Here is a 22,315-nt window from a genome sequence, read left to right as displayed (position 1 = left end):
GAGCTGTTCCATGGTTAGAGATGCAAATCAAAGAGAAAGCTTTGTATATGAAAAGTGAATTAATTCTAAACAACAATGAATACCATAGACTTCGTAATAAACCTAATCCATTTCTAAACTTGCAAGCTATTATGACTGAGCTGAGCATAAAGCCAAATATGAAGCCAAATCAGACTCACAGAAAAATGCTAATTTTGCATCAACAAGTCCACTCTAGTCTTACTGTTGGATGAGCAGTTATTAGTCAAATTGCCATGTAAAATGTTTATATGTCTATATTACCTATATTATATATTATTATAGAAGTCATACCTGCTTGAGAGATTCAATAACTTCCTGTGTTGTTGCAGTGGCAACAATAGCCCTGTTGCTGCCTGGGCTGAGCTGCAGGGACAGAGTTAATCCAGATACCAACTGCACCCCTAGCTCTGTCACGCTCACTTTATCATCCACCACTCTGATGCTCCTTTCAGCCAGGACTGATGATGTCAGAGGGGACAGCACCTGGAACACATAAACAAACAAACAAAAAAAACCCTTATTGCTTTGTTACTAATGGTAGTCCATTAGGATTTTGTTGTTTATAGTGGTGTCAACGTAAAGGATCAGATGTCTTTTCCCACAGCCCTTCTGCTAAATCCTGGAATTTAAATGGAGTTTTGGCAAAGGTAGTTCCTTCTCAGAATACATATTTACAGAGTACGCCAACTGTTATTAAATTTAAGTCGGTACAATATATGTGCAATCACCACATATTGAAAATGCATGGTTTTAAACTGCTCTCCCAAATGACACAGAATAAAAGTATTTTGTGACAACCTGGTCGCCAGGAAGACATTGTTTGTCCATGTTTTGTATTAGAAAAAAACAGTAGTATAAAACTAAGGGAGATTTTATCGTTGATTTCAACTGTAGCCACAGCTCACACTAAACATTCCTGACTTTGGAATAAATAAATATAATTGACTTCTTACTAAAGGAATAGAAAAACTGACCTTGCTAATGCTTAGGAAAGTATAAACTAGAGCAAAAACCACAGTTACAAACATAAAACACCATCCTATGAACAGACACATTATAAACACCAAAAGAAAAAAATGTTTTAATGATTTATCTTCCCTGTGAAGCCCTCAACTATACGTTGGCTTCCTAAATTGGCACTAAGTCATCAAAACTTTGAGAACTATGCCCTAAGGGTAGCGCCCCAAGAACTACATAACTTCAAGGGTTATTTTTCTGTTTGTATTCACATCACCAGTAGGAACATTTGAAATTATGTAACAGCCGTCTGGCATTTGGTATGTGTCACAGTTGGGATGTATTTCCTCCACAACATAGTCTTATTAAAGCCTTGGCTTCACTGTCAGTCCAATGTTTTACCAATGTTTGTTTTTTTTTTTCTTTTTTTATCATAGCAAGAGCTGGTGTCAGTCTGATGCTGTGTCAATCAAAGGTCCCTGGTGTGCCAGGAGAATACGTACTGGGAGCTAGGAGCTCAGAAAAAGCCCTGAGAACTGACTTCTAAGGCCTTTGATGTTTCTTAGATCCTGCAGTGCAAGCACGAAGAAAGGCGGCTCTTCCTTCCACAATTATAAGAACTTCCTACGGTCTAAAAGCGCTTCATCGTAGCCATTATGACTTAAGAATGATTGTGGTCAAAGCAGATTTAGTTTCTTGAACACACAAAAAAAATCATACTTTTTCAGCCCTGGAACAAAAAATGCAGTAAACGTATGCTTTTGATTGGTAGAGAAAGAAAATACTATTCTTTTGTATTCTTTAACCTAAACTTTCGTATTTTATGATTTTATATTCTGTGATTATAAAAACAGGCACATACTAACACATGAAGTGCTCCTGAACTCACATGGCAAAAACGATCTCCTCCCTAATAGCACACTCTCTAAGTCTCTGAGTTGCCAGAGGTGTAAGCATGTAAATAGTTGTGATATTGTTATGATATGAGAATCCCTCCCATCCGCTCCAATTAGGGCTCCCGTCTCTCCTCCTGCCGCCCCCACATGGCTGCATTTACCAGCCATAATGAACTGTCAGCACAGATCACTGCCTCATTTGTACAGACCAATTCCATGTTTTCTTCTCTTTGGTTTAGCTCTTTGCATTTTTTCTTTGCATTGCTAGTCACACAATGAAACTGATATCTGAATGTTAAACAGCATAAATGAGCATGGTCTCAAAACAGGCATCAACCTGATCTTTGATGTAAAAGCAAACATTAAAGAACCAGACAGCTGGTAAATATGAAGATTGTTGAATATTTTCAAAAATAAAGAATAATAAAAATAAAGATACACATTAATTGATGTGAAATCTGGGTTTTTCTTTTTTTACAGACAAAAAGGAAAGCAAAATGAGCAAAAAAAAATACAGCTGCTGGTTTGTTATATTATTTTAGAGTTTGCAGCAGCCGTTTATTCTTCAAGTAAATCCACCATCATTATCTTTTCTTTTCCTCCAACATTGGATGCTTAGATCTATTTTATTCCACTTTACGATAAAATTAAATAAAAACGGATTTGCAGATGACGCATACTTACTAGGAACTTAAGATATTAAAATAGAAGCAAGGAAATTGGTATATAAGGCAAAGTTTGAGAAGTTAAGAAGAAGTCCATTTTGGAGAAGGATAAGAATGACCTGTATCATTCTCCTCTAAAGGTATAATCTATAAACCTACTATAGAGCTGTCCACACGATGTCAGAAGTGATTTTAGCATCGCTCAAAAAGGAACAATACTCCTCTCCACCAAACCCCAACTCCATACTAACAATGCCCACACTTTGTACTGCTCTCATCTTGGGATGTCAAGATTCTTTCCCCCAGTTCTGTGATGGAAGTCAGATCCCTTCTTCTAACCCCTTCATCAGTCTCCTTTGTCCATTTTTTAGAAATGTTCTGTCTCTGCTTCACACCATTAGAGAAACCGCAAACACTGCTTTTGGCCTACATCCATATTCGTGAGAGTCTCCCAGAAGACTTCCAGAGATGTCAAGTCCCTTCCTTATTCTGGCTCTAGAGTTTACAGATTCCTTCATTCTTTCTCGAGAGAGCAATTAAGTACTCCTTTCAGGTTTACCACTATCTATTCACAGCTGTCAGAGCTGCCTTGTCTTGTATGAACCTGAAATCCCATGTGCACCTGGAACTAGTCTGGTGCAACCGATACTAATATATAAAATCTACTGAGGCTCACACAATGAGTCTCAGACTTACAAACTAACACATTTGCAAAGGTTAATAGCTTAATGTGTTTTGCATGTAAGCACTCTATCCATAACATGTGAGAAAGGCAGTGCTTAAATGGATTTGTTACTTTCTTTTGCCACACTATCAAACTTGCAGCATAGTGTATATCGGCGATCACATTTCCAATTCCCTACCTGATATAGAATCTTCTAGAATCAATGACCTTTTGAAATCTTTGCCTTTAGTTACACATAATCAAAGTTTTCCATTATAATACTTCAAAGCTGAATCTAAATGAAACTGTATTACCACTCTATCATATGGTAGCACTGGAAAAGATAAAAGGTTATACTCACAGCACTTTATTATGTGGAATGGGCCTAAATTAATTTAGACTATTGGCTGATTTAACAATCTACACAACTGTCAGATGTAAAACTGTAAATGCTACTTTCTAGGTCTAACAAGACCTTGGGTATATTTTTTAATGGGCTTCCATTTATGAGTAACTACTTATCCTATTCAGGGTCCATGGCTCGTGTATTTACGAAGAAAAGAAAAAAAAAACCATTGCAACTTTGCTTTTCAATCTTCTTTTTACATATCTGAATAAAATCAACAGTAGAAGAACAAAAAAGACAAAATGTTTGAAAATAATGAGTATATGTTCCTCTTGCACATTCCTCTAATAAGCTACACTTGCGGGTTATTAGTGTAATACTACAATATGTCCACCTGTATAAATACTATTTTTAAAATTGCATTTAAGATGTTGGGAATGAACCAATATAACAAACCAAAAATTGCAGTTCTGCCTCTGTACACTGCCACAGTGTATTTTAAATCAAACAATCAATTTGTAGTGCAGACTTTTAGTTTCAATTCAAAGGGTTTCACAAAACTTTTCCATTAACACTTTAGGAATTACACACATGCACATACAATATACACAGTTCCCCATTTTTGGAAGCTCAGAATTAATCCGGTCGTTAAGTCTGACGTCACTAGCCGTGTCTGGACCTAAACTCCGCTGCAGGTCCATATATCAAACGATCACTATGGCATTACTGAGAGTTGAAAAACTGTCTAAAGTCTTTCATCTTTAATAAAATGATCAGCGTTCTGCTCTACCAGGTGTAACAATTGAGATTAACATCCAGGCATCCATGAAAATGGAATTTATGACATTTAACGGAGTTAGAAGTTAGCAGGAAGTTAGCTCGCTAGCTTCTATCTAAATACAATATAGCATGTCCTGACTGCGGGGTTTTGGAAACAAATTAAAACGTACAGCTCTGTTATCACTTCCAACATAAATGAAGACAGAAAACTAAACAGCAGTGACGTTTGTAGGGTTACTGAAGTTTGGCTAGCTGGTATATAATGATGTGCTACGTGACCGCTAGCGACACAGCTATGTTAGCATAATATAAACAAGCTAACTTTTTTTTCCACTCGATAAAAGTTAACGTGAGTCTTCTCGGTGGTCAGGAACAAATGTAATCGCATGGCAGGATGCTGTAAAAGGACCAAACTTCAGCCAGGAGAATAACTGAGATAATCCATCCACAATACGAGGTTAGTCATTCATATACTGCTGCATGGGCTGGGCTGTAGTTACATGCTAAGGTTTTAAAACTGAGCTTAAATAAATGATTAGCGGTAATAAAAGCTGAGGGAGGTCAACAGGGATCACTGACTGTTTTAGGAGCTTTTTGAGATCAAATAGAAGAAAATACATAACATTAAACATGTTAACAACACAAAAGCCATATTAAACGCAGACTACTTTAGGCCCGGAAGTAGGATTCGTCACGTCATTACTTAACGACCGGATAGGACGGTTGACTGAAAAGCGGTTTCATGGTCAGGTGAGATGTGACAAATTAATTAGGCATATCTAAAGTTGACTCAAAATGTTGAATTTGTATTTAATTGCTTTGCAATGTAATTTTAAATATGAAAGCCTAACAGATGTGAGTGCAAGTAGGGGAGGTTGTTACTAGGTTGGAAAAAAAAAAAACATAAAATAAATAAATCAGAAGTTTAGCAAAAAAACTTTAGTGTCCAACAGAACAATTTAATACATTATTGAAAAGAAGGAATGCACTGACTAGCTTATAAACACCAAAAGGCCTCAAAGACTACAGAAGACAACGAAGTTATTATTTACAACAGACTTATTTCCATGGTTAAGAAAAGCAACTTCATGAGATCTAACCAAGTCTAACCAAGTGAAGAACACTTGAGAGGAGGTAGGAATTCATTTGCAATGTCTGCAATCAAGAGAAACCTTAATAAATGGAAATCCAGAGTAAGGTGCAAACCACCGGTTTCCCAACAAAACACAATGAAATGAAAATTAACTTGTGCCAGAATAATGTGAAGGAAGGAAAAAGTACGGAAAAGGAAAAGAGCAACTGTAGTATACCTCATTACCTGTCTAACACGGCGGAGACAATGTTATGGGATGGACATGTAAGACTCAATAGCATTGATGTGACTGCTGATAGATGTAGAATGAGATTTTCTGAAATGTACAACATTATAATCTTCTACGGTTCAGCCAAATGCAACCCAAGGGTTAGTCAAGGCAAAGATATAAAATGTTTTTTTGTTACTGAAGACAAAACTGAAGGCTGAGAGAGAGAAGTGAAAGTGGCTGCAGTAAAGACTTAGCAGAAAATTTCAAGGGAGTAAACAGTATTTGGTGATGTCCATGAGTTCTACACTTCAGACAGTCATTGACTACAAAGGACTTTGATCCAAGTCTTAAAAATAATCCTCATATTTTGAAATTATGTTTGTATGTCCGATTAATGTTGAGCCCCTGAAAATGGGAGACCATGGATAAGAATATCTCCACAGGAAAAAAACCTTGAATTAAAGCTGGAAGTGCACTTCAATTGATTTTTTGATTTAAAATCCACTGTGATAAAATGAGAAAAATTGTTTCTTTGTCCAACAAATTATGGACCTATAATGAGAAGCACAAGTCATAGAAAGCATGATGCTGAAATAGGTTGTGCTGATTTTAAGAGAAAATAAAACATAAAAAGGCTTGAATACCACCACCAGTAGTTCATTTGTCACGATCCACAGTGGCAGACCGAGTGGAGAGTGTGTGGAGGACTCAGGTGCAGACATGGGCGAAGACACGAAACTGAGTTCAAACGAAAAGCGAGCCTTTATTTTGGCTGATGACATGGGGGTCAAACAAGGCAAAAGCACAGTGACGAAACTAAACTATAACTAAACTGGGAAACTGGTACTATGATCCCACAGAAAACTATGAATGCAAACATGGTGGTTGAGAACACAGACGACGCAACACTGAACACAGCAAGGCTGAGGACTAAATACACACATGAGGTGATCAGGGGAAGTGGAGACACATGGGGACACAGCTGACCAGAATGAAACATAATGACAACACAGCGGAGAGTAAACTAAATGCAGTGAACAAAGAACAGACTCTTTCAAAATAAAACAGGAAACACGGAGACATAGATATGAAACGAACTAGACAACAAGAGCCACACAGACATGACACATAACGGGTAGGCACACGAACCAGGGAGACCGACTACAGGGGAAGATGACAGAAACGATAACATGAACTTGACAATATAAGACACACAGACATAAACACATGAAGGGCAAGGGAGACTTAACACAAGGGTAATACAATAACAAATGAGCTAGAAAAACTTAATGAACCTAAACAAACAATAAACATCAAAATAGACTAAAACTCAAAACACTGGGTCGCACGACCCAGGACCATGACATCATTAGGCTGACTGTTGGGCTTATGGAGCTGATTCTGTCATTTGTCCACCTACTACACTAAGCTTTAACATGATTTCACTCGATGAAGCCCATAAACTTTGACCTGACCAGCATGGCATGCCAAGCACTACACTAAAAATACATAAGCTGATAGCACACAGGCAACAACGTTGACTTAAAATGGACAGCTGGATAGCTGCAGACTATTTAAACTTTCTCTGCATTTTGATTTAATTAACACAAGCTTCTTTCATACAGTGGGGCAAAAAAGTATTTAGTCAGCCACCGATTGTGCAAGTTCCCCCACTTAAAATGATGACGGAGGTCAGTAATTTGCACCAGAGGTAAAAAAAACCCAATGAATTCACATGGTAGGATTTGTAAAGAATTTATTCGTAAATTAGGGTGGAAAATAAGTATTTGGTCACCTCGAACAAGGAAAATCTCTGGCTCTCACAGACCTGTAACGTCTTCTGTAAGAAGCTTTTCTGTCCCCCACTCATTACCTGTATGAATGGCACCTGTTTGAACTCATCATCTGTATAAAAGACACCTGTCCACAGCCTCAAACAGTCAGACTCCAAACTCCGCCATGGCCAAGACCAAAGAGCTTTCGAAGGACACCAGGAAAAGTATTGTAGACCTGCACCAGACTGGGAAGAGTGAATCTACAATAGGCAAGCAGCTTGGTGTGAAAAAATCAACTGTGGGAGCAATCATCAGAAAATGGAAGACATACAAGACCACTGATAATCTCCCTCGATCTGGGGCTCCACGCAAGATCTCATCCCGTGGGGTCAAAATGATCATGAGAACGGTGAGCAAAGATCCCAGAACCACACGGGGGGACCTGGTGAATGACCTGCAGAGAGCTGGGACCAAAGTAACAAAGGTCACCATCAGTAACACACTACAACGGCAGGGAATCAAATCCCGCAGTGCCAGACGTGTTCCGCTGCTGAAGCCAGTGCATGTCCAGGCCCGTCTGAAGTTTGCCAGAGAGCACATGGATGATACAGCAGAGGATTGGGAGAATGTCATGTGGTCAGATGGAACCAAAGTAGAACTTTTTGGTATAAACTCAACTCGTCGTGTTTGGAGGACGAAGAATACTGAGTTGCATCCCAAGAACACCATACCTACTGTGAAGCATGGGGGTGGAAACATCATGCTATGGGGCTGTTTTTCTGCCAAGGGGACAGGACGACTGATCCGTGTTAAGGACAGAATGAATGGGGCCATGTATCGTGAGATTTTGAGCCAAAACCTCCTTCCATCAGTGAGAACTTTGAAGATGAAACGAGGCTGGGTCTTCCAACATGACAATGATCCAAAACACACCGCCCGGGCAACAAAGGAGTGGCTCCGTAAGAAGCATTTGAAAGTCCTGGAGTGGCCTAGCCAGTCTCCAGACCTCAACCCCATAGAAAATCTGTGGCGGGAGTTGAAAGTCCGTGTTGCTCGGCGACAGCCCCAAAACATCACTGCTCTCGAGAAGATCTGCATGGAGGAATGGGCCAAAATACCAGCTACTGTGTGTGCAAACCTGGTAAAGACCTATAGTAAACGTTTGACCTCTGTTATTGCCAACAAAGGTTATGTTACAAAGTTTTGAGTTGTATTTTTGTTATTGACCAAATACTTATTTTCCACCCTGATTTACGAATAAATTCTTTACAAATCCTACCATGTGGATTCATGGATTTTTTTTTCACATTCTGTCTCTCACAGTTGAAGTGTACCTCTGGTGCAAATTACTGACCTCTGTCATCATTTTAGGTGGGGGAACTTGCACAATCGGTGGCTGACTAAATACTTTTTTGCCCCACTGTATATCGCTTTATCTGTAATTTAAAGTTTCCTGTGACCAGCGGTGAAAGAAGCACTTGTTCTTGTCTCACACAGTCACATACTACTAGCAGCCACGATACTAACAAGTGAAATAAATAAGGTCGGATCTGTTGTGGTGGCACAATAGTAACCCATGTGGATTTAGAGTAATACTGTAGTATAGCTGATTGAACATATCCTTGAATTTAAAAAGAAAATGGAAGGTTTCACAACGCCATTCGACTGCTTCAACAACTGATGTTCATTTAGTGTGTGAGAACATGTGCTATACTGAGAAACGCCTTATTGGATTATTGGATAAATAGTATTCTGAGATACACGGTGAAAGGGTCACAGAATGAGAGGCTGCACAGGTGCAAGCTTTTACAAGACGTGCCATGAAGGCATGTTTCTTTGTCAACTCATGATAGGCTTAAGTGTTTGTTCCATGCTGCAATCAATATAGTTGTTTTTATATCTTACTCCGTTTAGACTAAAAAAACATTCTACCATACTCTGCACAGACTCTTTCAGTCCATAACTGCTTCACCATATGTTCATCAGCTTATTGTTAACCTTTTATGTCTGTCTGTCTTACTTTCTATCCATCTATCTTTATATCTATCATGACCCCAAATTGGATAACTTAGCCTCTTAAATGTGATAATATGATGATTATTTATCTGTGGCTTACAAGTTCAAATAACATTTTGAACATTAATATTGGAGCAGATGACCATTAACTTTTTAAAAAATGTAGTAGACTAATGGTATCTTTAGTGGAGAATTAAAGTTATGCTTTCTATGTGTGTCCTGTCCCTGCATTTATAAACAAACTAGAAAGCCACATTCTGCTCCGCATTGACAAAGCAAAGCGGCTGAGCACAGTTTGGAGCTTTTCAGCTTGAAAAAACTTGAAACCCTGTTGGGTAATATTGACTGTGACAATAAGACGGATAAGACCAGAGTCAACAGTGGTCCGACTTTTTCTATTCAGTTCTTTTGGTCCATCGTGCTTGTGCTTTGCTTAATTCATACATTTCTAATACTTCAATGTCAACCTAATCAAAATACTTTGCATTAAAAGAGTCTAGATGAATGGATTTGCTTTATTGCTTTTAGACTTCTCATTGTAATTTTCCTAATCCACTTGCCAGGTTACTTTACTGCTGCGTCTATGTCAGTTTATCAGTTCAAATACGTCTGATATTGTGCTCACTTGTGACCTTTTGTTTGGCTGCCAAAACAACCAAGCCAGTCAGGTCATTTAATCGAGTAAAGCTGCATGTTTCCTTAGTAACAACAAAGACTGTATTGCGATGGCTGATTCAAGCATTAGTTACTGCAGCTTCCGTGACAGTTACAATTTAGGTCTATGAGATGAACGTGTAAATCCCCACTGATCAGTCATGGCAAAACAATCCTGACAGCCACACTGCAGAGACATGCAGTACAACTTCTGCTTTAGAAACTGTGATAAATTATACATAAATACAACCTGTAGTTTGGTGTTTCCAGTGCTCAGCCCGATTACGACTTGGTCATCCAAAAGCTGGGCAACCTTTGGGTCCTCCACCCTCAGAGACTCCTTCACCAACTGTGTCACATCCACCTGCCAGTCAGTGCCCAGCAGGAAGGTCTGCTGGCCCAGTACATCTTCCTCCATGGCTCCTCTACTTTCACTGATGTCAGCCACAAAGTGGGTGAGGATGCGCAGAGTGGTGCTTTGGTACTGGGCAACACAAGCAGTCTCTGTCCTCCCCTCTACTGGATCGACACTATCCTTATCATCTGTGACCCTCTCGTACCTAATGAAGAATGAAAAGAGGAAAACACTGATCAACTGCTGGCAAGCCTGAAGAGCAGGGATATCATAAACCCATGTCAGACTGTGTTTGAGGTAAAAAGCGCTGAGAGCTCTCTGTGGACTCTGTGTCACCATTAGTGTCCATGAAGTAGAAACTCTCTGATGTAAAGTATTTACTGCTGTCAAATCATCTGCTGTGTGCTTTGCTGCAAGTTCGCCTGACTTTCCAAAAGTAATAGCCTCCCATTATTTTCAAAAATCCCTTAAAAACAGCTTGCAGAGAGAAACTGCCACCCGGCTTGCGTTCTCATTTTCTTTAAAAGAGCAACTGATATTTTTCTGTGTACCTGCTATTTATTTGGCTCACAGAAAACACTCTGCAATTTTGGCATCTCAGAAAATGTTTCCTAAAAAAAATCAATGTTTTTAAACTCACAGCTGGATATTTGTAAAGCATTTGTTCTACACTCTTGCTCCTATTTAAGTGGAGCTTATACAGCCCTTTATTTTTATTTATCTAAAAAAAGAAGCCAACCAACCCCCCACAGATAAATCTGAACATGGTGGAAAAGAATGAAGGAGAAATAATCCTTTAATGGTAGCAACTACAGAAATCCGTTTTTATTTGCGTGCTAATAGGTGCACACCTAGCCCAGACCCAAGATGGCAGTAAAATACAAACACCAGAAATGTTCAGAGTGACAAGTATTTGCAATACTTGCCAGACCTCACAAATAATTGCCTTAATCAGTATTGTTTGGCCTATAAAAGAGGTTGAGTCTTAAAGAAAAAAGGTTTAGCAGAGAGCTGAAGCTCCTCCTTGCCTAGTTTGCTAACGGCCAATTTTTTGGATCAAAGATTTTCATTTCCTGAAATTCTTTTTTCGCCATTCAGGGCTAAAGACAAGAGGGACCGCTTACCTGTTATCAACACACAAGTCAAGCATCCCTTATGGTACCAGCATGCATCAGTTCACATGCCATGAGTAACCTGCACATTTGGAGCAACATTTCCTGTCATTCAGAGGATCTTTTTTCAGTAAAGGCCTTGCTAATTTAAGCAGGTCAATGGCAAATCACATTCTGCTGTTATTACACCAACCTTAATTAAAAGTGTTTGGATATTAAACTTGCCTGCTGTCTATACCTGTCACCCATTTATAATAAGTAGAATGAGAAATATGAGCTCTCTTGAATTTTTATCACATATGAAACAAAAATGGACCCAAATGCTTACAGTATTTTAAAAAATGCAATGCAACACAGTGGTAAACATGCCCCTATTTGAACTTTGTGCCTTTGTGCTACTTGTTGTCTTCTGTTTTCTGAATTAATTGCAGTGTTTAAATCATTTGCAAAGGATTTTTTTTTACACACCAACTGGAAATGCTGTTGTAATAATAAAAATGTACATTTCTAAAATACTGTAAATATCCCACTGGCCTGTCTGTGCTGTATTTTCTTATTGGTATGTCTTACCATTCCTGTTAAGGCACAAGACACACACATTATTCTCATCCATCTCCACTTTATATTCCATTAGTATATATCACTCGCCTATAAATCTGTTTTTCTTCTCTCTTTTTTCGTCCTGTGCTATGCCATCATCATCGCTCTCACACTGTGTGTCTGCCTCATTCTATATTCTCAACATAAACTTGTTATTGGACTTCCTTGTAATCTATTTTTCCAACTTTCTTCCCCTGCTTTTCTCTCCCTCTTCTCCTTGCTCTCACCTCATATTGTCTTTTTCTTTCAAGCTCTGCCAGCCTCTTTTTACCGGTCAGGTGGCCAGGGGTGGAGTGACAGTGACAGTTCCCATTAGGTTTAATGAGGTATGGCCGGTCTGGCAGGAAAACGGGCTGACAGGTTAACATGATGTGGCCCAATGGCTTGGCTTAGTTATAACCTGCCTTCCCCATCCCCTCCCAGGTTCTTATTCCACATCAGCAAAAGGACGGCACTTTAAACCAAGGTGACACTATTTGCTGGCATCAGAAACAGGAGGTCAGGACATGTTTGTTGCAGGAAGTGAGAGGTCAGCCATAGCACTTTTGTCAATGTACACATAAGCACACTGACCCATGAAAGCATTAATAAACCAGTGCCACCCCTGTTAAAGTACACATAACACACGTTCTTCACACAGTGATGCGCTTGAAAGAAATGATTGATGTGATCTTGCTTAGGTAGCAGGGGGCATTTGTGTTAGAGTGCCACCCTGTGGGTGGTACGCTAACGTGAGGAAATGTGAGGTATTTCTGAGTTGAAATACTCTCTAAGACTCCTTAGTTAGCATTTACAGTGCTTTCTTTAATTGAAAACATAAATATAGCCCTCCAAGGCCTATCTCCCCTCACCACACTCCCTGCCGGTGACTGATGCCCTCAGGGGTCGGTGCATTGGTGGTTCTTGGTGTCCGGGGCTGGGCGCTCAGGTATGTACCAGCTCACTCCCGGTGGCTACTTGGCGGGGCCTGGCGCCTGTTGCTCGGTCAGGCCTCCTCCGGGGTGCGGGTGGCCCTCAGGCCTCCGGCCTCTGGGCCTGCAGCTTGGTTCACTCTGGCACAGCTGGCTGCCGGCAGAGCCGGCGGGCACGCCGGTGCAGCCCCCTCTAGTTTCTGCTCGGTGGCTACTGGGTGACGCCTTGTCTGGGGATCCTCAGCCCTTCTCATGAGGGTGGCACAGATGCCCCTCCGGTGGTCCTCCTTGGGCTCTCGCACTCTGGGGCCTCTGGATGTCTGGGGCCTGGATCTCCTCCATGCCTGCTTCATGCCCTGGGGGACCGGGCTATGGCTCTCTACATCCTCTTGCAGACCATTACATGTGGAAACCATTTGAATACAAGCGCGCTGATCCACACAGGTGTGCACACGGGTGTTCACTGTTCGTAGACTTAAATTACACCTTTCTTGGCTGCTACTTCAAAGCACATTGTGCACTGTCGGTCCTGCGTGCTGCACAACAACATTGAATATTTAGTATTTACTGCTGTTTACACTTAGCTAGATTAATGCGATGATGTTGTGTTTAGTATGTTGCTTTGGTTTTTTTTTGCTCGTTTTCTATTCTTTCTCTCTCAACAGGTGATCCAGGAGATTTTATTATTATTTTTTCCCCCTTTCTCACTGTCCCTCTTCCCTTCTGTTTTTCTTTTCCTTCCTCTTTCTTTCTCCCTTTCCTATCCCTCACTCATGTCTGTCCCGTCTGTAACAACTGAAAATAAAATAAATAATAAAAACAAAGGTCGATCAAATGGACCAATACGGCAATGCCACGATGATCCATTTGGCAAAATAAATCCATTGGGTATCCTTGTTGGTCTTCAGACAACAATTCTGACGGCTAAAGAACCAAATGGGACAGGCAAAAAACAAAACAAAAAAAACAAACAAAAAAAAACATAAATATAAATTAAAAAGTGTTTGTACACATGATATATACACCGTAACTACCCCTGTTGCAATAATGAATGACATTATTTTGACATATTTCATCATTACATACTACATAACATGTTTTCCAGTTCAAAAATAGTAAACATGGCCATTTTGAAAGCAGCGTCACTATTACTGAAAAAAGTACAAATTTTAAAAAACTGTCTTCATAAGAAGTTGGGCCAACACCATGAGTGTCCTGATGGTTGAGTTGGTGCCTATGAAAGCCATGCCATATGACCTACATCATATCAAACCACACAGACGGATTTGGGCTGACCCTTCCATCCAAGGTGACAATACCGATATCCATATAATCTCCTGAAAGCATCAGAATAGGTAAGGTAAGTTCTTCTGTGTTAAGCACATTGAGTTTCACAGCAAACTGGGGCTCTAACTGTGACGACTGATTCTATCACTCATTACTCACTGCAACAAATCATGACGTATATGTCATCTGCTAGCTCATGTAACCGCTGCTTTCATTCCACAGTATAATTCATGAATGTATATCTTGGCTCAAAGACAAAGATGGTAAACACTGGGGCGCAGGGAACAATCTAAATCTTGTTCACTTTATAAACACAACAGTGCTCTATTGTTTCTTCAACATAGTCACTATAAATATGATCACAGTAAATCATAATTATAAAAGCTATTATTAAATGTAAATTAGTCACTGTGCTTCACTGATCTTTGATATTGAAAAGGGTTAGTTCTATTTTAATCAGCAGAAATCATATTAGCAGAAAGATCATTAATTTAAATATTTTTATTAGGATCATCTTGTACAACTCACGCTGCACTGCACAGATCATTGTACACTATATATCTCTTTAAACCCTCAGGAATATGCTCAAGCTCTGTAATGCTCAAAATTATTAGTCATTCCTTATTCAGTATAAGTACTTTTTTTCCCCCTGTAGACCAATCCAGTGAATTATTAGACACTTATTATGCAGCTGCACTTGCATTATGCTTCATATGTCTGCACCATCATTACTGAGCCAATTTCACGTGGTCTCCATTTTTATTTTTTTATTTTTTTAACCAAATGAAAAATATGATTGTCATAAAGGGATTGTTAAGAACTTCTCAGGTTTATGACCTACACAGAGAAATTTAGATTTTTGATTCTTGTGATTTTTTTAAGTTGCCAACTTTTCTTGTGATATACAGATGTGGGATAAAGCCCCCTCGGCCCATCGGAGTCAGTTTCTGAAGTGATGAAAGTGATGATGTGTTTTTTTTTTTATTACAACATGCAACAACATAGACACAACAGACAGTCATGACTTACCTCCTATTGCCCATACTAACAGGGACCTTCCAACCCTTAATCTGACTGAGCTCAGGGTCAGCCACATCAATTAGCAAGGGCAGGCGGGGCATCCATACGCTCATCTCGAGTTGTGCATTCAGAAAACTATAGGTGAAGTTAAGCATCACCCTGTTTTTTCCTCTTGTCTCCTTTCCATTGACATACACATAGTCACAGCGCTCTGACACCTAAAGAATAAAGGAAAAATTGCTGTGAGAGGAAGATAAGATGCAAACACACTATCTACAGTTCAGTCAGATCTCTCAAGTCATCAGGGCAGATCTTTAAACGGTTCCTATAATTAGATCTAAGCGTGATGATGTCACGGTCTGGCTGGGGCAGACCGTATGTGTTGCAGAGGAGGACTCAAACGCAGACCAAAACGTAGTGTGGATAAACAAAACACACAGACTAAATGGACACAGGAAGATAATGAGGGAAGTGGCAACACCTGGGGAAACAGCTGGCACACATGAACATAATGACGTCACTGTGGGAGAGTAAAACTGAACACGATGAACACAGAAACGCCAGACCTCTTCACAACAGAGTGAGACATAGACATGACAACCTGAACTTGACAACATAAGCCACAGACATGAAATACATGAAAAGCAGGGGAGACTTAACATGGTGGAAACACAAGGGGAAAATAACTAGAAACACCTAGGCATGAAAACGATGAACTTAGGAAACCTGAAGGCTACATAAACTAAACACAAAACGCTGGGTCAGCAGACCCAGGATCATGACAGATGAAGGTGCTTTCAGTTATTGCTGTCCTGTTCTTCGGAACAAGCTGCCTGCTGACCTGAAATCAATTACATCTGTGCATACATTAAAAACAGACTAGAAACCTTTTTATTAACACAGGCCTACACTCAGCACATGTTTTCACTGCCTTTGGCATTGTAAACCTACACAGGTTTTTATGTTCTTCTGTGTTAAGCACATTGAGTTTGCCATTGCCAAAACAATTTACATGACTTAAAGATTGCAAAGTACTCAAGAACAATCTCACTGCCAAAAAACAACAACAACAAAAAATAATAAAATAAAATAGGAATAAATAATAAAGCATAATTAGACATAATGTTTTCATGTTGCCCATCTGTCCATCCATCTGTCTGTGCAACTCTAATAAACATGTTATTTCTTAAAGAATACTTAAACATGACTTAAAGATTGCAAAGTACTCTAGAATCTGATTGCCAAAACAATCTAACCGGGAAAAAATAAGAATAAATAAGCAGATACAAAAATCCACTGTAGAAGTAAAGTTGCTCTATTTCACCTTTTTATTTACATAGTAAGTAAATCTGATCATTTAGGCTGCTTTGAAAAAGATTTAAGTGCTTGGATTACTCAATTTCTTCCAGTTTCTTTTCTGTGTGTGTTTGTTTCAGAACCGCTCTATTCTTAATGCATGCCTGTGTGTGAAGCATAGTATGTGCACAATTTATGTGACTTTGGTCCAACTTAACAGATGGAGCTACGAAATGACACAAACCTAATTCATCTAGCCAGAGAGAAAAACACTTGCTCAAAACAAATTATGAAGTGTCTGGATAAAGTACACCACCAGTCATTTGCCAAAGTTACTCTAATACATCTCCAACATAAAGAACTGATACAGCATGAACATCAGAAGTATCTGTCATTATCTCCAAAGCCCCAGAATCTCCTTATCAAACATTTCCCCCTTGACGAACAAATGTATTTAACAGTCTGTCATTGAATTTTGTTTGTAATCACTTGCATTTCATTTTTTTTCCACTCTCAAATACCATATAAGCTTGATTGGCACAACTGGTAATTTCAACACATGTCCTCAATACTGACAATTGCTTCTTTATAACAAACCAGTCACAAGAAGACTGTCATCTGTCGCCACTTCTTTGCATATAACTTGGCAGCTTTACTCTCGAATGATGTCAAACCAAGCCCTCTCTCTGAGGAACAAAAGTGACAGCTTGCTGTCTGTCAGTTTTCTCCTCCTCCTCCCTTTCATTTCCCTTTTCTCTTTCTCTCCCACTCCTTCGCTCTCACCCTCAGCCTTCTCCAGCATTACTGCACCTCCTACATATTTCGTCTTCCTGTAATGAGAACAGGTTGGAACTCTGAAAGGAGGATTCTTAGATATGAGGGAAAGTTTAGGGTTTCACCTCGATGTATGCTAAATGGAAATGTAAAGCGGTATGAATGCAATTCATTTTCATTTAAAGTTTCCAAATTATTTGTCTTAACGAGTGCAAACCAAGGAATGCAAGGCTGATACTGGATTGCATACAGTCACAAAACTCACACAAGGATAATTTCTTTGTTCTTGTGATTTTAAAGTATGAAAGGCAACCATCCAGAGAGTAAACTAAATCTATCTACTTCTGCATTTTTTAGTCTCACTTTTTTTTGCTCTTTTATTATGCCTCAATGCTTAAGACATAATGTTTTCAGATTGCCCATCTGTCCATCCATCTGTTTGTCTAATTCTAGCAAACGTGGTATTTCTTAAATAATACTTAAACAGAACTTAAAGACTGCAAAGTTCTCAAGAATGATCTGATTAAACTTGGTGGCAAAAGACCAAGGTCACGGTGACCTTACACAGCACTTTTTTGGCATTAACCGAATAATTCACTTGCAAAATTATGATAAACCTCATACAAATGTCTACCATGCACTGCAAAAGTACATAAAACACACTAGATATTGAACAAAATATGATGGAACAGATCCAAACGTGACAGAAAACAAAACATGCCAAGGATTGCATCTGTGTTTTAAGGGAGAAAAACTTTTGCTCTTTTGCTTTTATTCTTGGTTTGCTTTGGTAGCATTTTTTGTTATTTCCACCTATTCCAGCACACTAAACACTGCATCATACTAATAGGATCTAATAACATTTTATAGGTTAACTTCACTGTGACATCATAATGAAAAGAAAAGTAAAAACAACTGTTTTCTTACTGTTACAGCAGGGTACACATGAGAGTTACTGACTGAAATAATTCTGTCTGACTAACCTGACTAAAACCGACTCATGAGAGAGCACTGTATTTAACATTTATGAAGTACTATGCTTTGGGGGTTGCAAAATTTCTAAAAGTTCCTAAAACCTAAAGAGCTAAAGCTTAGTGGTTTACTGGATCCGTCAAGTGTTCTACATTATTGGGATACAAGGAGAAACTGTAGCGCAACACTTTAAATCAGAAAATAATCATCAGAAAATAAAAACTTGCAGTGCAGTACAGCAATGATGGATCTATTGTCTTTTTTTCCCCATTCTAAAGCTGTGACTTATATGAGGGGGCTCACAGGATTTGGAAACAACGAGCATTTTAAAATGGGTTCAATGGCAGTTTGTGTCTGGATTGCTATTGAAACACTCTTAAATACACCACGCTATAAATGTCGAGAGCAAGCCAGATGACTGGGTGAACTTCAACACAGTATTATTATATGTGAAGTGTAAAGAAGAGTACTTGCTGTGATTGAGGCTGGAAGTTACACTACATGGACAAAGGTATTGGTCCATTTTAAACCTCAGGTGTTTTCAGTCCTATTTTCACAGGTAAAATCAAGCTCCTAATCATGCATGCAGCATCTGTAAAACAAGCGCTCACTGCATTCAAGTACCACAGCTGCAGAAGTCAGTTGGTATAAAATTTCTTCCCACTAGAAGATCTAGTTGCTATTTAAGCATATTGTGATCATACTGCCCTTCAGTAGAGATTCAAACTATAGACTGAATGTTTTTTGTAAAGGTAACTTTTTTGCTGAAGTTCATAAAAATGTATATGATTATTGCATTTTGTTTTTTTAGTCATGATTAACATGGCATTAATCATGTAGTGCAGTAAGCACAGCAGTCTGTTGAAGGTATTGTATTTGAATATAATGTTAGGCAGAAAACAATGTTTTATTTATGCACTGACAGGCTACTTACACTTTTTCGTGTCTTGTCTTGCAGGACGGGCTGCACATCTGGTTGTGTCGCTCCACTTTTTTCTTCCTAGTTTGATGTATTTTAAAACTTGGGGTTGTTTTTATGTTAACTGGGCCAGGCGCAATGTTAGTCGGGCAATGTGCAGTCCCTGAGTTGGGGTTAACGCCTCACAGGAATCAGGCCTTGCATTGGTGTGTATGGCAAACTGATTTGCTGTGTCTATTATAACTTGGTTGCAGTGGTATCAATTATTTCTTAGGGGTACACTTAGTGCATGTAATAAGCACCCCTGTGGGATCGTATTTTTTTGGGGTGGATTTGGTTAAAAAAAAAAAAAAAAAAAAAAAAAAGCACCTGTAAGTTTCCTGTTGGTGAAAGCGAGTTATCATGTGATTGCTACACTGCTGACGAGCTGCACCATTAAAGGTACATTATGGATCATTAGTGGTCTTTTATTATGATAGTCTGATTTGATTGCAAACTCTCTGAAATAATAAAATTGTATACATTTTGGATGATTTTGATCACTTGTCCCATTTATTCTGGACTCGTCCCTGCATGATTTCCTGACTGGAAGTTTGTAAGAGCAGGATCAAGGCCTCAATGCTCACCATGGGTGTTTTTGATCACTACACGTATATAACTCTCTTATGTTTCCCAGTGTTTACCAGTTTCCTGTCTTTAATGACCCTATGTTTGTGTCACTGTTGTCACTTTGGGTTTCTTTTGGTAACTACATTTCCTTGGGCTTCTTTTGTTGTTTTACTCCCTATCTTTGTCCCTTGTAATTATCTGCTCTGCCCTTATTGTGTTCATCAGTTGCCTTTGCCTTGCTCTTCCACTTATCTTTGTCAGAGAAGTGCCCTTTGCTCATGTTTCACCTGTGCTCTCCTTTTATAGCACGTTGTGCCTTCCTCTGCTTCCCTTTTTTGCTCATCACTTTGCTGCAATCAACTTTAGATCATTTACCCTGTGTATTGTATCTGGATTACTTATCACCATTTGGACTTTATTTTTGAAGTATCAGCTTAGTGAAATAAAGCTCATCTTTTGTTTGCTTAACTTAGATTGTGTCTGCATTGGGGTCCTCCTTTTTGTCTACATATAACATAAAAAAAAGAAGGATTTAACTTCAAAGTCTCAAAGAAACAGTGAAGTGGGGAAAAATAAAGCTGTTTTATCTTGAGATGCCTTTGAAAATAGTATGAAGAAAAGATGGGTACTGCTTACTGTTCTCAAACCCGACGAGCGGGCAGGGGAGTAGACTACTGAGGTCAGCGTCACAATATGTGGTACTACTTCAGTTGATAATTAAACCCTTTGAGAGATCTCCCTCTTTTCTTCTATCTGATATGCATGTATAGTAAACACAACACACTTGTAGCACTGTTCTTTTTTTATCACGCCTACTCACAATCAAGAATAAACACTTTTATTTTTCTTATTTTTCCCCAGTTATATTTTTCTTGCTTCTCCTTTCACATAACGCCGCAGAGACGGATAATAAATCTGCTGTGGTGGTAAACAGCTCACAATTATTTCCTTATTTTATGTTAACAATAAATCCTTTGCAGCACTTCCCAAAAATTCAGTAAGGTTTCAGATTAATTATGTAAGACCTCTAAAAGCCAATGAAAATCAACTTACAGAGATTTAAAACTTGCTATATTCAGACATGGTGAGCAGTTTGTCACCTTGACAGTTTGATGGTGTTATGTAATATATAAGTGGTATGGATACAGACTCTCTTTCAGCATGATGATTGTTAATTATTCCTCCTTTAAAACAAGAGCAGAGTATAGAGTATGTAATCAGTGTTTTTTTTGTCTGTTTCTCACCAAGATTACACAAAAAAGCTGCCAAGCTGCACTTCATGGTGGCGAATTGGAGCACGAGAAAAGGATACCCCCCCCCCCCCCCCTTCTAGGGTTTCTGTGATTTAAACCTGACTTTTTCAAACAGCTTTCTGTTTTTCCCTTGCCATTAAACTAATGTATTTTGGTACATGTTTTGATGTTTTGCTAGAAGAAAACGAGCACCTTCATTTTGATTTCACTGTGCGAAAAACTCTTGAAGCCCACAAACAGAAGTGTTATTCTTCCTGTTAACGTACCTGCATGCCACTAGAAAGCTGAGCATTAAGGATGAGATAAAGTGGAAAAAAAGAATTCATGTTGCACGAACCTTGATAACCTGTTCATCCGTTGACTTGCACTCCACTGACTCTGTAACATCAGAGACCGCACCATCCGTCCCTACAGTGACGACCTTCAGCGGAACAGCGACAGTACGCCCAGTGAGCACAGCCGTGTTGAGAATTTCAGTGTCCTGTCAGGTGAAAAAGAAAGAAACACACACATACTCTTAATATTACTATTATTATAAACTTTTTTGCTGCTGCCTCAATCCTGGTTTACCCCAAGTTAAGAATCCATTGGCTGATTTTCTACTAGATAAAGCAGCTGATGGGCTGAAAGTTGATGATGAAGCAGCAATGAAAAACTTGGCTACAGCTTTTCTACAAGATGACCAATAACATTCAAAGAGCAATCACCAGGGGTAAAACATGAAAGTGTGAAAAACATGTATGTTCTTGAAAGGCCACTCGAGGCTGGCTCTGAAAGCGGATCAGTCCCTGTAGATTCCAATGTTAAAATACAGCTAATATATGCTTTTACAACCTGCCACCAAATAATTTTCATTGCTTGAGTTGATTTCTCCCTTGACAATAACGAATGATTTTTTTTCTGTTTGTTTTTTTTTAACTCATCTGTTTATATTTTACTAAGGATTTAATTTACTTCTCTTTAGTAAATTCGATCACCTTTAGGGGCGATCGTGGCTCAAGAGTTGGGAGTTCGCCTTGTAATTGGAAGGTTGCCGGTTCGAGCCCCGGCTTGGACAGTCTCGGTCATTGTGTCCTTGGGCGAGACACTTCACCCGTTGCCTACTGGTGGTGGTCAGAGGGCCCGGTGG

At 39.1% G+C, this 22,315-nt stretch overlaps 1 protein-coding gene across 1 annotated transcript in view; it reads right to left on the bottom strand.

The window, feature by feature from the left end:
• LOC113025860 (transmembrane protein 132C) overlaps positions 1-22,315 on the bottom strand; it is a 184,811-nt gene that overhangs the window by 3,575 nt on the left and 158,921 nt on the right. Inside the window, exons 6-9 of the mRNA XM_026174062.1 lie at positions 21,524-21,667; positions 15,373-15,581; positions 10,329-10,638; positions 313-504 (exon numbers count right to left, since the gene is read on the bottom strand). Coding sequence (XP_026029847.1) covers positions 313-504; positions 10,329-10,638; positions 15,373-15,581; positions 21,524-21,667 — 855 coding nt within the window. The remainder of the gene's footprint in view (positions 1-312; positions 505-10,328; positions 10,639-15,372; positions 15,582-21,523; positions 21,668-22,315) is intronic.

Source organism: Astatotilapia calliptera, chromosome 7 (genome assembly GCF_900246225.1).
Source record: "Astatotilapia calliptera chromosome 7, fAstCal1.2, whole genome shotgun sequence".
In the NCBI taxonomy this organism is placed as follows: domain Eukaryota; kingdom Metazoa; phylum Chordata; class Actinopteri; order Cichliformes; family Cichlidae; genus Astatotilapia; species Astatotilapia calliptera.
Note: the sequence above shows the minus strand (reverse complement) of the source record. Positions and strands in the feature narration are given on the sequence as shown.